General features: G+C 59.4%; 1 protein-coding gene across 13 annotated transcripts; it reads right to left on the bottom strand.

Annotated features, from left to right (window-relative positions):
• Positions 1-3,478: 3,478 nt before the first annotated feature.
• On the bottom strand, positions 3,479-14,891 carry GMPPA (GDP-mannose pyrophosphorylase A). Of its 13 annotated transcripts, none has more exons than XM_084998185.1 (13): positions 14,540-14,891; positions 13,913-13,967; positions 13,710-13,807; positions 12,453-12,556; positions 12,005-12,191; positions 11,594-11,653; positions 9,883-10,013; positions 8,725-8,859; positions 8,502-8,599; positions 8,309-8,355; positions 8,006-8,098; positions 7,737-7,905; positions 3,479-3,656 (listed from the first exon to the last, which is right to left on the bottom strand). In XM_084998185.1, the coding sequence occupies exons 2-13, from the start codon at positions 13,950-13,952 to the stop codon at positions 3,565-3,567; spliced, it is 1,254 nt and encodes a 417-aa protein (XP_084854311.1). In that variant the 5' UTR covers positions 13,953-13,967; positions 14,540-14,891; the 3' UTR covers positions 3,479-3,564.
• Positions 14,892-15,468: the final 577 nt, after the last annotated feature.

Genomic DNA, 15,468 nt, shown 5'->3' with positions numbered 1-15,468 from the left:
CCCTGCCCAGACCTCGTCGGGCTGCCCCCCAAACTCTTGCTATACCCCAGCTGCTCGTGGGGTTCCCCACCCGTCCCCACTCCCAGGCCACGCAGGGAAGAGGGTTGCACCCGCGTTCTGGGCTCGTTCTGCCACTTTTCTGGACCACGCCCCAGGAGGGGTCAGCCAGCTCCATCTCCCACCTCCTGGCCTCCCAGATTCCTGGATTCCTGACTCGAGCCCAGCCACCACCTGACCCCACTACCCCAGTCACGGCTGCTTCCAGAAACTCCTTGGGAGAGCCACTTGTTTGAATGAGGGAGGGGAGGGGAGGACAGAGGAGGGCAGGCAGGACAGGCAAGGGGACAATGATGGCTCCACTGAAATACTTGGCTCCCCTAGAGCTTTGCTCCCGACTTAATACCCATCAGACCCCTACCCCCTCTGGCCTCGCCCTCTCCCCACTTCACCCCCAGCCCCAGACTCAGTCTCTCATTTGTCTGGAACAGAGAGCACCCCGGCTGACTCACACATCTGCGGCCACTTTGCCCTCCCCGATGTTTCCTAAATGCGAGGCCAGGCCAGGTTATGGGGGGGTGGGGTGGGGGGAGGGTGGGTGGACAGCCCGGGGAGCAGAGAGCAGGGATGATGGAGGTGAGAAAGCCCAGACAGGGTATTGGAGGAGTAGAGATGTGTTGGCTTTGAACAGGAGGGAATGCAACCCTAAAGAAACAAGCAGGGGGTGCCTGGCAGAGAGGGGCAGGGGAGCCCTGGGTGGCTGCCGGCTTGCAGAGGAGACGCGGGCATGTGGACTGTTGTCACAGGCTGTGGTGGGGCCCCTGGTGGCCAGCTGGGAGATGATGCCTGGGTGCCCCCGGGTTGGGGGTGGTCGCAGTGAGCAGCTAGTGCTCTGGGGGTGGGGGAGGCGTGTGAGTGCTTGAGCCCTCTCAGGAGAGGAAGCACTTGTCCCCTAGAGGAAAGGGGGGGGCTGATTAATCGGGGCGCTAATGAGCAGCAGGGAGAGGAAGCTCAGAGGGGCGGGGGAGGCGGCTCCATCGATCCGAGCCGCGGAACCAGCAGCTGAAAAAAAAGTGAGAAGGGAATCGATCTGAGGGAAACGGCAGCTGCTGGGGATTAGAGCCCGAGGTCCACCCGCTGCCCAGCGGCCACCCCTCCCCTGCGGCAGCCCTGCCCTGCCAGTCGCAACCCCTGCCTGGCCTGGGGTTGGCTCCCCTGGGGGGCAGGGGACCACGCTGTTCGCCCTTGGTTGCAAGGCCAGGTCAGGCCCCGTCCTTCACAAGTCATCCCAGCATGGAGCCCACCCACACACAGCACCCCCAACCCCAGGCCTGGCTGGCATCCAGGGTGGGGGTTGTCCCCAGCCTCTCTTTTCAAAGTAGCTTCCTTGGCTGGGCTTCCCCCAAAGCCAGCTCCCCCAGACTGTGGAGATAAGACCCCTGGGGTCAGGGGCTGCAGCTGGCGGTGTCCCAGAGGAGAAAGGGGTTGGCACTGAGAGCAGCTGCTGAGTTTGCAGTTGGGAGTCTCCACATGACCCCAGACAGTCCCCATCTCGCTGCCTCCTACCCAGGCAGCCCCCCCACGTTTCCCCCCTCCCTGCTAGACCACCAGACCCTTCCAGCGCTTCCTTCCCCACCTCCTTATCCTCCCCAGCCTCTCTCTTCCCCTTTCTCCTGTTATTGATTTTTCTTTACTGGGTTTTTTTAAAAGGTGATTTAATTGCTTTTTTAAGGTTACTTCAGTCTGGGACTCTGCCAAGGAAGCGGGGAGCCGCCCCCTAAGCTCTCCCTAGCACTGGTTGCCGCTCAGGACTCTGTGTGTCCCTAGATTGTCCTGCCATCCAGTGAGATCACCAGGTCATACTCCCCAACCTGACCTCCATCATGAGCCCAAAGCACACCCTCCTCCCTCCCGAGGGCATGTCAGGGAGCCTTCAGCCTCTAGAAGGAATGGGAGCTGTAATCCAGCATGGGGAGCTGGGGAGAGCTGGGGAGCCGGTGGCGAGGGGAGTTCCAGGCCACTGGGAAGTGGAACAGCAGTTAGCTGCATGCACCGCCCCCCACTGCCCCACAGCCAGCTGCTTCCAATTGTCCCCATCATACAGTCTCCCAGACTCCAGCGGGAGTCCCCCCACCAACCAACCAGTCCTTTGAGTCCATCCCTTGCCCCCCGCCCCCGACTCCTCCAGGCCTCTTCTGTGTTCGTGCACCCCCCCTTCCCATCCCTTTACACCCCCTTCCCCTCTGGCCCCCGTCCTTTCTCCCCGCCCTCTCCGCGCTTCCCTGCCTGCCTCCCTCTCTGCCCGGCTGCAGTTGGGTGATAATCTCCCTCATTTAGCCTCCCGGCTGCTTCCCCGGCTCATTGCCCAGCTGGTCCCTGGGGCCCAGCCCAGCTTCTTCCCCACCCCCACCCCCAGCCCTGCGCCCCAGCTCCCCCAGCTCTTCCCCGCTTCCCCCACCCACTCCCAAGGGACCAGCTGCCCCCTGCAGTGAGCATCAGGGCCAAGTGTGGCTGGCGAGGACCCGAGTGGGGTGTGAGCAAAGGAGGAGGGGCTGCCAAGGACTCCGGGGGTGGGAATCAGGGTGCAGGCTCGGTGGTGGGGGGGAACCCTCTGTCCTCCAGTTGTCCACATTCCCCAGGTTTGTTACCAGTCCAGTCCTTCACCCCCCAGGGGGCAGAACCAGCTCCTTGACAGCAAAAATGGTGGACAGACTGAGAAGTAGAGATTCGAGTGGCATCTGTAGAGCCGATAGGGCAGGGCAGGGGGAATGGGGGAGGGCAGAGGGGAGGAAGGGCAGGAGCACCTGGCAGGGGGCATGGAGGTTTTATTTGCACAAATTGCTCCAATAGGTAGTTTCGGAGACCGCCTGGAATCCAGCTGGGGGGTGGGGGGAGCGGTTCAAAGGAGCCTGCAAGGCCAATCCAGCACCCAAGCTCTTGGGTTACCTCTTTGCCGGGCAGGGACCCCCAAGCTGAGCAGCATTTGCCTCTTCCCAGCATTTGTGAGACTCAGACTTCTTGCCTGGGTGGCCCCATTTGTCAGTGACGCGACCCACCCTCCATCTCTTAGATAGCATTTTCCTAGGGAGAGTCCCCAGCCGCCCCTGTTCCCAGAGTACACCCCCTGGCCACCCGCCCCAGCCCAGACACCTGTCCCAGGCCTGGCTCTGGTGCGGAACAAGGCGTGAGCCAGTGTGGGACAGAAGTGGGTGGAAGGGACACGGATGGGGGGGCGGAGGCCGGGACTGGGCCAGGCCAGGCTGGTGAGCGAGCAGCGGTGACAAACGGGCTGTGCGGGGGCCGAGGGGCGGGGGGCGGACGGCGGCTGATTTATCTGGGTTATTTATGCCGCGGACGAGGCAGGAGAAGCGGTTAATGAGAGTCCCAGGGAAGGGGGTGGGGAGGCCTGGACGTGATCTGAGGCAACTGAAGAGGGTTAGCGTCCTGCCGCCAGGCCCTGCCCCCACCGCCCGCCCACACTCTGCGCCCCCAGCCCGGTCCTGGGGCGGGGCCAGCACAGCCCTGACCCCTTTCCTGTGGCTGGTACTCACGACCCTGCGTCTCGTTTCAGGGATGCCCAAGCCGAGGCGGTGGGTCACTAATATTGAAGGGGACCAGGTCCAAGATCGAGGGGCAGCTGGAGACACTGGGGAGGGAGGCTGTGAAAGGGAGAAAGGGGAAGGAAGGAAGATGAAAAATCTCAGCTGGTCAGAAGTGGGACCAAGTCTGTGGGGCTGTGGGGGAGGGTTGGGATGGGAAGAGGCCAATGTGGACGTGGTGGGCAGGTGGCCACATCGGGGCTGAGGCTGGAGAGGGCAAAGGGCATTGGGGTACAGATCCGGTGTCAGCCAGGAGTCATCACGGGGGCCTGAGAGGCAGAGATGGGGGGGTGCTGGTCGGAGCGAAGAGAGAGCTGGGGGGAGGAGGGGGGAAGAAGATCCAGGGAAGGAGGGGGAGAGGGCTTTGCAGCAGCAAAAGCTGCTGGGAGCAGATAAGGCGGCACAGCAGCAGGAGGGATTAAAGCTCCGAGGGGCAGGGGCGGGGGAAGCAGGGACATGGGGTGGGGGGAGGCAGGGAGGCGAGGGTTGAGGGCAAGATACCCAAGCCAAGGAGGGGGGGGGCAGGATTTAATCAGAGGCCAATGGTGGTCGTCGCCTGGGAAAGAGGGGGGAGAGAAGGGATTCCTGACCATCTCTGCCGAGGAAGGGGACTTTTCTGCCACTGACGGAGCCCCGTACCAGTCCGGGTAGCAGAGCTAAGTGGAGGGGTGCCTTGCCGAGGGGAGGGCACAGGTGGATTGCTGCGGGATGGAGGGGAGTGGCAGGGGCCGGCCCTGGAAGCCGCTGAGCTCTGTCTAGAACTTGGACGTGCGGGACACGCAGTGCCTCCTCGAGAGTGTCATGGGGACCTTGACAACAGCCAAGGGTGCCCAGCCAGCCCACCCTGGGATGGAGACCTCATCACGTCCAGGGTGACAAGGACCAGCGTTTTGGAGGGTTTCTTTGTGGGGAGGGTGTCGGCTTCCCCAGGTTCAAGCCTCGGACCACCACCCTGCCCTCCTGTCCTCCAAGCCCCCCGGACGGGGGCGCTGGGGGAGGACGAAGCCTCTGCTCCCTCCAGACGGGAGCCAGCCGAGGGTGGTTCGGAGACGGCCAGGGGGGTGGAGGGGAGCCCAGAGGGAAGGAAGGGGAGGAGGAGGAAGGGGCGGGGGTGGCAGGCGGGGCAGAGTAATTGCATGTTTGTCAGTTCTCCCGTCTCTGCACACGAGGGAGCGTGTGGTGGTGGGTGTAACTTCGCCTCGAGGAGTCTCTGTCTGTTGGCAGAGGTGTCAGTGTGTCTGTCTCAGGGGTCTGTGCTCTCCTTGGCCCCCGCCCCCCACTTCATGTTTTGGGGAGCGCGGCTCTGGGCACACCCAGCTGTGCTCCGTGCTGATGCGGCAGATGTGGCGGGGCCCCAGCTGTGCCTGCTTCCCGGAGAGGGGGAGGGGGCTGCAATCTGCTCCCCCGATAATGGCTGCTAAGTGCCAGGGGGAGGGGATGGAGATGGGGGTGGAATGAGGCCCGGGCGGGAGGGAGACGTGGGCCCTGCCCCCGCCCCACCCCATCCTGGCCAGCCTCCCCCCAATCTGTGTTCTTGGCTCGGCCTCTCCCTGTGGCTGGCTCCTGAAGCCCATCCAAATTTCTCTCCAGGCTGGTCCCTGTCCCCAGCTCTCCTCCTCTCTTGCCCCACCCAGCTTGGTGCCAGGGACCCACCCCGCTCCCCGGCCCCCAGCTCGCTCCCCCTCGCTGATTTTACAGAATAATCTTTTTATGGAAACCGAAAAAAAAGCGCTAATGGCAGGAACGCACCCCTCCCCCGCATCCCTCCCCCCTCATCCCCTCCTTCCCACCCCGGTTCCCTCCGTTCTTGCGGGGCCAGCACCCTCCTACCCCTACAGGGCCAGTGAGGTCCCAGGGGTGGTGAAGGGGGCTTCCGGGACCCTCGCCTCCAGAGGCAGGGTGCCCCCCAAAGTGGAGGGGTGCTGGCCCCTCCCATGGCAGACTAGGCTGGAGAGGAGGGGGGCCTCACAGCTTCTCTCCTTAGACCCCTGTCTACCTGAGCACACATACAACAGTGACTCCCTCTCCCTGGGGGGGGGCACGCTAGAGACCTCAGGTTCACCAGCCCCCCTCCACTTGCTACAGTGACCCTGTCCCCTTCCAGCGCCTGTTCCCACCCCCACTGAGCCCAAGAGGGGGGTCTCGGGGGCCAGGGCCTGACACAGACTTATTGGATTTCACGGTGTTTTGCTGAGAAAATAATTAAATTATCATATTTATGATGAAGCTGCCATGGCCTCTGCCAACCACTCGGAACAGAAGGGTCACGACTGGGGGTGGGGTGGAGGGAGAGGAAGGGACCCAGCTCCTGGCCCTGTGGCCCGCTCCTTTCCCAGCCCTCCCCTCAGGGGATTGACCCCAGGCCCAGAGTAGGCATCTGAAGGTCCCTGTGGACCCCACACAGAGGTGACAGATCTGGGCTGGAGGAACCAGGAATGAGAACCAGGAGAGGGGCTGAGTCAAGGCGGGTGTGGGGCAGGCTACAACACCAGGTCCCTTCACGTGCGCTCGGACACAGCCTACAGGGCTTACAGGTGGGCGGTTGCCCCTGGCCCAGCTCCTGAGAAAGCGCACCTTCCTAAAGGCCCAGCTCTGAGGATCTGAAATCCTAGGCCCTGTCCCAGCCCCTGGTGCTGAGAGCCGGGCCCCGGCACCCTGCTGCCTGCCACCCCTGCCTGCTGCCAGGACCCCCTCCTCCCTCCCACCCACGCCCTACCCCCCATTCTCTCCGGGTAATTAGATTCCTCTCAATTAGCAGATTACGATCATTACCAGCTCATCTGGCAGCTAAGCTCCGCACCCACAGCTGGAGAAAGGGGGGGTGCCAGAAGGGCCACATGGGGGTCATGGGCAAACACGAGAGATGGCTGGGTTTCCCTGGGGCTTCAGGAATGTAGAAGCAAAACTAGGACCTCACTCCACCCCTCTCCACAAAGGGCAGAGCCAGGGTGGTGGGAAGGGGCCAGGGTCCCTCCCCTCCCAGAACAGGAGTGTGCGCCTCTACAGGTAAAGGTACTGGCACGGGCCCACCCTTCCTGCCAGGGAAGGAGGAGACACACACCAGGCCTCAAGTGGGGAAGAAACCCCCACCTCGCCAAGCCAGGCTGGGAGCAGATGGAGCTGGCAAAGCAGAAAAAGGGCCGGGGCCGGGGCTCGGCAGGAACCCAGGAGAGCGGGTGCCAGGCGATGCCACCTCGGGCCCATGGCTCCCAACCCCTGCGCCTGCTGCCCGCATCCCACCACCCGACCGAAATCCTTCCCCTCCGGAGCCTGAGCCAGGCCCAGTGAAGAGGAACTGGGAAGCGGCGCTGGGGTAGGGGTGAAGGTGGGGGCCAGCGGGCTGGGAGCCCGGAGGGCCTTCCTCCAGAGCAGCACGCGAGGCTGAGGCAGTGGGAGGGGGAGATTTACCAGGGCTCCAGATTCATTATTCATGAGCCCGCAGCAATGACTCCAATTTAAATGCTAATGTGGGGGGGCCTGACTCAGCTGCCCCCCTTCCCCCCTCACCCCCAGCCCAGGCACAAGCGGAGTCCGCGCTGGCTCCAAGGTTCACCCAGGTTTATTAGGGAGTGGCGAGGGAGGCCCCGGTCACCCGTGTTGCTCCCCACGATGTGAAGAGCCTGCCTGGCTTCCTCCAGTCCCTCCTGGACAGAGGCTGGCCTTGCAGGCAGAAGCCTCAGGGGTGCAGACAGGAGAGGAAAGGGGGGGGGGGGCTCCTGGCAGCCCCTTCAGAGGATGATCTGGTTGGTGAAGCTGCGGCTCAGCTCCTTGTGTGGCAGAACAATCGAGTTCAGGATGAGCACCTCAGCAGGGATCCGGACACGGCAGCCTGCAGCGTGGACGAGGGCAGCAGGGGGAGGCCGTGGGGAGGGGAGAGGAGGGAAGGCGAGGGGCCAAGAGCTGGGGGCCACCGCCATCCGGGAGGGATCCTTCCCTGCCCATCTGTGCCCTGGCCTCCTGCCCCCAGTGACTCACACGGGACCTGGCGCGTGGCAGGCACTTGGTAAATGTTTGCTAAAGAATAAACACACACACACACACATGCATTCACGCACATGCACACGCAACACATGCTCCCATAGGGCACAGCCATCACCACCTGTGGAGGTTTCTCCCCGCCTAGGGCCCTGGGACGCGTACCTAGGATGGTGATAGCGGGCAGAAGCTTCCCATCCTTGAAGAGGCTCTCACTGTCCATGTGGGCTCGGGGGTCGTTGGGATTGGGGTCATTGGGGGTACCTTCCACGCGGGCCCAGCGCCCCACCGTGCTGCCCCAGCCTACGATGCTGTGTAGGACACACGTGTGCTCCTGCCAAACAGGATGATGGGAGGTGCAGAGCTCTCGGGCTTGGCCCCTCCCCTCAGCCGCTTGGGACACCACGCCCTGCTGTGTGTGTCACGGTGCCTACCTGCAGCGTGGCCCCATGGAGGACAATGCTCTCTCGGAGCCGCACACCCTCGCCCACAGTCACCCCCTCTCCGATGGAGACGTTGGGGCCCAGCTGTGGAGAAGAGAAGAACCATGTGCCTCGGGAAGCCTTGCAGGGCCCCAAATCTACTCCCTTCCTAGAACAGGTAAGGGGAAAGGGACCTGCTATCAGGACAGGCTGTGACAAAGTGGAGGGACCGGCCCTCCGAGCTCAGGGGGTATCTGCGTCGGCCCACCCATCCTGACAGCCACCCTTCCTCCCCAGGGCTGGCCCACGGCTTACCACAGCCGATGGGGCCACCTTAGCCGTCGGGTGGATGTAAACATTTCCTAGAAGCAGAAGAGAAGATCTGAGGGCAAATTCCCCAAACCACACCTCATTCAGGGAGGCTGGGGACTGAGGTCAGGGGTCATGGCTCAGAGCCTAGAAGGGCTGGGCTGAGGGCAAAAGTTAGGAACTGGGGCAGCATGGGTACCTCGAATCCGTGGACCCCCCGGGGTGTGCTTGGCCAGGCGTTCTGGGTGAGTGAGCTGGTACTGGCTCAGATAGAGGCGAGAGGCGTAGAGGGCTGAGCTGGGGGCCACAAAATGGAATGCAACTCAGGGGCCAGTGGGGCCTGTGGCCACCACCCCAAAACCTTACCCCCCGCCCCACCCCCTGCCACCCAACCACCCCATCATCAGAAGCCCCTCCCATACCCTGCAGACTTGATCTGGCTCCAGATACCATCGGTGAGGTGCACGTAGATCTGGCCCTGCCCAGCCAGGGCTGCGAACACATCCTGCTCCAGGCGGATGGTCCCTGCCCCTGGCCACAAGACTGAAGAGTCCTCCCTGGCAGAGAGAAAGGGATGCTGACATCAGCTACCCAGCTGGGCCTCACAGGCTCTGGAGCATAGGAACCAGAGGGCATCCCACTGCCTCGCCAGGTCTGGGCAAATCCACTCCCAAGGGATGCTCATCCCAGGAAGTTCTCCTCCCACCCTCACCCACATCATCCCCCTCCTCCTGGGGCTGGGGTGCCATCCCAGGGGAGCCCCAGGCACAGACCTGCTGCCCACCCTGCTCCACATCCAGAAGGAGCTCGACCGGACCTGGCTTCACCCAACCTCTCCCACCCCGCATCCACTCCTCTGAGCCCCGCCTCTGCTCACCCTCCCTCTCACTGGATGGAATGAAACACAGACAGACTCACCCCAGAGGAAGGCAGCTGGTGAGGGCAGAGACAGTCACAGAAAGAGAGGGAGAGAGAGAGATGGTGGAGATGCCAGCTCAGCAGATACAGACAGAGAGATGGAGAGAGAAGCAGAGAGATGGCTGGGAGTGAGAAGATGGCGATGAGAGAATGAGGCATAAGATGGGGAGACGGGCAGGGGAGGAGGGGGTGGAGGCAGGGGTCCACAGAAGAGGACAAGTCCCAGGTCTAGGAGGACCACCCCTGGACTGTGGCTTGTGGCAAGCAGGGCTCAGGGGCACTGGGCTTCCAGGGAAGCCTCAGCCTGAGTGAATTAGTGAGTGTGTGTGTGTGTGTGTCTGCACCCAGGCCCGTGTGCACCCAAGTGTGTGTGTTGCCGTCTGTTCTGAAAGACATCTCTGGGACACTCGGGGCTGGAGAGAAATGGACCAGAAGGGGAGTGGGCAGGTGGTGACAGAAGAGGAACTGGGATGGATAAGGAAGAGGGACAGAATGAGGTTAGGAGGGGCGGGACCGGGAGGCTCGGCTGGAGATGACAAGTGGCGAGGAGAAGGAAGGTGATCGGGTGGAGACGGAGCCTGCAGGGACTCGGGCGGGGGGTGGGGGTGGGGGTCCTGTGGCTGGGGGCACGTGGGGTCCCAGGGCCACGGAGCCTGCCTCACAGTTGCCCATCCTGCTGATTACGCTGGAAGACTTCCCCGAGGGGCTTCAGGGCTTCTGGGGAAAAGAGGTAGATGCCACAGTTGATGATGTCACTGACAAACGTGCTGGGTTTCTCCACATAGTGCAGGACCTGAGGACAACGTGGGCTGGGGTCAGTGCAGGAGAGGCCACTGCCGCCACCCCCTCAGACCCTCTGGCCTCCAGGTCCTCCCTGCTGCTGGGGTGGTCTTTCTGGAATGCACACTGCATCTTGCCACTGGCCTTCACCTTCGAGCGAAGTCTGAACTTCATGCCTCTCCTCTCCCTACCTCCCAGCCCTTCCACACTCAACTCCGTGCTATTGCACACGTGCGCCTGGAGTGCCCGTTCCCATCTCTTCAGCTGGAAAACTCAGCTTTGGCACTAGCACTTCCTCTGTGGGTCCACTCCTGTCTGCCCAAGAGACGGCGTCTCAGGTCGGGGCACCCTGGACCTCTGGCCACCCCTCACCAGCAGCACTTCTATCATTTGTGATGGTTGGTTTTTGACTGTCTCTCCCACTCGTGCAAGGTTCCTGAGAAGCAGGGAGTGCCCTGTGGCTCTATTTCTTTCACACCTAGCTAATGCCTAGCACAAAACTTCAAAATAAAATTCATGTGTGTGTATGTGTGTGTTTATATGTATTGCTTTGTTTCATTTTTTTTTTTTAAGGGCTGCAGGTGCGGCATATGGAAATTCCCAGGTTAGGGGTCATATCGTAACTACAGCTGCCAGCCTACACCACAGCCACAGCAATGCCAGATCCAGAGCCACATCTGCAACCACTGCCGCAGCTTGTGGCAACCCCAGATCCTTAACCCACTGAGGCTGGGGATCGAATCTGCGTCCTCACAGATACTAGTAAGGTTCATTTCCACTGCACCACAATGGGAACTCCTGTTTACATGTTTGTTTTTGCTTTTTAGGGCCACATTGGCAGCATATGAAGGTTCCCAGGCTAGAGGTCCAATCAGAGCTGTAGCTGCCAGCCTACACCAGAGCCACAACAATGTAGGATCCGAGCCGCATCTGTGACCTGCAACACTGCTCACCGCAACGCTGGATCCTTAACTCACTGAGTGAGGCAAGGGATCGAACCCGCAACCTCATGGCTCCTAGTCGGATTTGTTAACCGCTGATCCATGAAGGGAACTCCCTATATGTGTTTTTAATACTAAAGCTTGAACAAATAAAAGGGGTGCATGGAAGTCAGTTACGCTTAGGGGCAGGAAGCTTTGCACAAACAGGGACAGAGACCCTCTGCCTTGCTGATTATGCTCTGACCTCTGTGATTATCAAGGTGCTATGCTGTTTCCTGCCTCCGGGCCTTTGCACATGCTGTTCCCTCTACCTTCAATGCCTTCCTGTCCCCCTCATCTAGACTAACTGAAAACCCAGCTCAGAGCTTGCCTTGTCTAGGGAGCCCCCCATCCCCACCCATGCAAGGTTGGGCTGGGCCTCCTTTTGTGCTCCCATAGCGCCCTGATCACACATCTACTGGAGCACCACACCCACAGACATTAACTGTTACCCTTCAGTCTCACCAATCTCTCTAGAAGGGATATACGATGAACAGCTGCAACTGTCTGACAAGATGGGCCCACCCCAAAGTGTTCCAGCACTTTCTAGAACAGAGGGATTGGGGAATGACGATTCACAGAGCAAGTGCCCAGCCAGCCCCTCTGCTCTCACCTCATGCGTTTGTGGATTCTCTACGATGCAGCCATAGTTGAGGGATTGTGTCCTGTTAGCCTGAAAAACAGACACACTGAGACAGTGACCTGCCAACTTCAGGGCAGCGAGGTCTGTTTTCTCTTTTTCTTTCCCTCCCCTGGGGCACCTGGCACGCAGCTCTGCCACGGACAGGCCTTCAGCAAGGGTGAGAACTGACAGCTGTGCCCAGCTCCCCACTGCTGAGCAGCCAAAGGGCTCTCAGTCTCCACTGCCACCTCCACCACTGCTGGGGCTTCTGGCTCATTCCAGCCCTGGTCCCACTCCACACCACCTCCACCCTCTGCTGCCCCTGCCTCCCCCAACACTCTCATTCCAGAAACCTCTCTGGATCACCCCCTCTGCATCCTCCAGCCCTCCTGGGCCCCTCACCGTGGTGCCAAGGAGCAAGAAGGGGTGAGGCCGGTGTCTGTGGGCATCCAGCATGGCGCTCAAGGGGAAGTCGGAGCAGACATCAGCGTTGAGCACAAAGAAGGCCTCGGGGCCTCCAGCCAGGATCTGGTCCCGGAAATGGTAGAGACCACCACCTGTGCCCAGGGGGGCAAATTCCTGCAGGTACCTGTCCCCAGGGCCCCCCAGGCCAGCTCAGTGAGATCAGAGGAGACGGCACAAGCCTGGGCACCTAACTCCTCCTGCTCCCAGGGGTACACCTGTCCAAGGCCCACAGAGAAACTCAATACCCTCAGGGATTCAGAGACCCCAAAAAGGACCCTCCTAGTGTGTGCGGGTGCAGTCCAGCAAACTGACTCAACCCCACCCCTGAGAACCCAGGTTTAGGGCACTGCCCCCTGACCCCCATACATCACGTGCCCACAAACACCTGATTGGAAGGTTAAACTCCTGCTGCGCGGCTTCTAGGAACCGGGTAAGGGGCTCATCAGGTTGGTAGAAGCCAATGAGCAGGATCTCCTGCATCCCAGGGACCTGGGGACAAGGGAAGAGGTTGGGAGAGGAAAATACCCGATAGAAGGGAATGACAGGAGGGAGAAGTCCCTGATCCTGGCCCAGAAGTCTGGTGACCACAGTTTCGTTCTCAGCTGTGGGGCCCCTGGGGACTCACTTTACCACTCTGGCCTGCTTTTCCCTCTGGACAATGAGGAGGTTGGAGGACGTCTCTGCCCCCGATCTTTTACTGTTTTATTACTCTGTTACCCCCTGTCCCCTCATATCTGAATTGGGGCTCACCCTAGGAAAGATTTTTGATTACCAAGCCGTGTTAAGTAAGCATCCATTCATCCCACCTTCCCATGTCGATTATCTGTCAATCTAGTTTGAGGGGAGGATACCATTTATCACGTGCCTACTTGTACAAGGCACTTTACAAACATCATTGCAAGCTTCGCCACCCCACAAAGCAGGTCGAATTACTCCCATTTTATTTTATTTTTTTTGCTTTTTAGGGCCACAGCTGCGGCATATGGAAGTTCCCAGGCTAGGGGTTGAATCGGAGATGCAGTTGCCAGCCTTCACCAGAGCCACAGCAATGTGGGATCCAAGCCGCGTCTGCGATCTACACCACAGCTCACGGCAATGCTGGATCCTTTAACCCACTGAGCGAGGCCAGGGATTGAACCTGCGTCCTCATGGGTGCTAGTCGGGTTCGTTACCACTGAGCCACAACGGGAAGTCCCATCATCAAATAAGGAAAACTAAGACTCAAAAAGGGTGGGAAATTAGCTCAAGTCTTTAGAGCAGGCAGAGAACTGGATTCAAATGAAACCTTGCCTGTCCCAATACCAAAAGTGACAAAGAAATTAGCTCCACGGTGAGCGAGGGTATGAGTTCTGTGCTTTAAGCTACAGTGTTAATCTGTCTCTTAAGTTCCTGCCTGATCTCACAGTCCATGCTTTAAAAACAGGAGTGAAATCTAAGCACACGGCCAGAAGAGAGACCAGGTTAGGGGGAGACAGCAGGGCAGTTGCACTGCACAACTCCTGGGGGCGCCATTCACACTGTCATTTGTTAAATGGCGGTCCCTGAAGTTATGCCTCATGGGAAGGTTACAGCTGGGAAAGGGGACTATATGGCATGAAGATGAGCAGGAAGGGAGGTGGGAGAGGGAAGCCTCTGGCATTACCTGGGCACAAGCCTCAATGTGGTGCTGAATCATAGGGACCCCCGCCACAGGAAACAGGGGTTTGGGCACCTCAAAAGACAGGGGCCTGAAGCGAGTCCCTGGGAGAGAAGAAAGAAGCAAATTTCAGCTTCCTTTCTCCCTCTGCCCCCACCCCATCAACCACTCCAGCCCAACCTCCTTCCCCCATTCCCCTGGCTCCTCACCCTTTTGGGGGCCTCCAATCAGGATCACAGCTTTCAGCATGATGTCGATTGCTACCTAAACCTCAAATCCCAACAAAGTCAGGCTCAGATCTCACACCCCAATCCAGGAACCAGACTCACACCCCAACCAAACCCCAAACCCTAAACGGCAACCTTTAGTCCTCTCCAAGGTTGTAAATCCGAAGTTCCTGTACAGCCCTGCCCTGGACACATCAACTCATAAGTCCCACAAATCTCAAATCCCACCCAGATTCCAGCTGGCCTTCAAATCCCACAGTGATCCCACCAAATTCTGAAATTCACACCCCATTTGGCCCCTAACAGACTTCCCTCTGGTCACAAATTCAGCAACCTCAGAAACTCAGCAAGATATGCCTTCTCAGATCCAAATCTCAAAAAACACCACCCTGTAAACCCAAACCCACAGAGTCCCCATTACTGCATCCTCCTTCTAGATGTTAAGCCCTGAACCCCAATTGTGAACCATGAATACTGAACCTCATATCCTAAGTGAGTTCCAAATATTTAACTACAACCCTAAGAATGAATCCTAAGTACTGAACTAACGCTGATCCACATCTGATGCATCCCAAATCCCAGCAAAAATCCCTGAAACCTAAAACTAACCTTTAGATGATGAACTCTGAATCAAAAGACGGATTTCTTTGGCATCCCAAACACTGAACCTACCAACTCCCTGAGTACCGAAAGTGACAAGTACTGAATCTCTGGACTGACTGCTGACCCTCTGAACCCCACAACTGACTCTGTCTAACAAACGCCCTAGCCTCGCGTAGCGAGGAGTTGTGGGACCCAGCAGAGCGGAAGTGCGGAGAGCGATCAGAGTCGCTCTGTCAACCGGCCGTGCCCGGCCCTCTACCCCTTACACCACCCCTTCACCAGCTCCCTTTACCACTAGCTCTCTTTTGCCAGATTTGTGGCCCGCTGCTGCTTGCTCCTTCCGCGCACGTGTCTTCTCGCAACTCGCGAGAACTCCTTCGCGAAGTCTTCTGGGAATTGTAGTTCCTAATAGTTCCTCGCTTTCCAACCGAGCGATAGGAGGTGGGACTTAAGGGAGATCACGGGGGCGTGGCCAAGGGATTGAGGGGCCGGGTTTAATAGTGAAGCAAGGTGGGGCCTGAGAAGCAGTGGTTGGAATTTAGGAAGAAGAGGACCTGAGCTGTCTGGGAAAGGGCCCAGGGATAGCAGCCAAAACCGAGAGCCAAGTCACAGGGCAGAGCAAGTCTGGAGACCTGAGTGGGTGTGTCCACCCTTGAAATGGGAGGGGCCAGAGTGCCTACCCCCCCAGGAAAGGGTGGGGCTTGAGGTATACAAAGAAGGGAAGGCGAAGTCATGGACTTCTCTGCCAGTGCGTTTGTGAAGTGAACCAACTTTTGGCCATGAGAGAAATCTTATCTCAGATTTACTGTCTGCAAAATGAAGCGCTGGACGAGACCCTCTCCAAATATTCTGACCCCAACATGCTGTGACCGTGGTTTGTTGGTTTGGAATAAGAGTGTGTGCGAGGGCAGGGGCAATGGAGTCTCGAAAGAACA

The sequence above is a fragment of the Sus scrofa genome, chromosome 15 (genome assembly GCF_054392235.1).
Source record: "Sus scrofa isolate SSC_HxYL_T2T_F1_AM1 chromosome 15, Sscrofa_HxYL_maternal_Yorkshire_Landrace_v2.0, whole genome shotgun sequence".
NCBI classification, from domain to species: domain Eukaryota; kingdom Metazoa; phylum Chordata; class Mammalia; order Artiodactyla; family Suidae; genus Sus; species Sus scrofa.
This window is presented reverse-complemented; position numbering and strand designations above follow the sequence as displayed.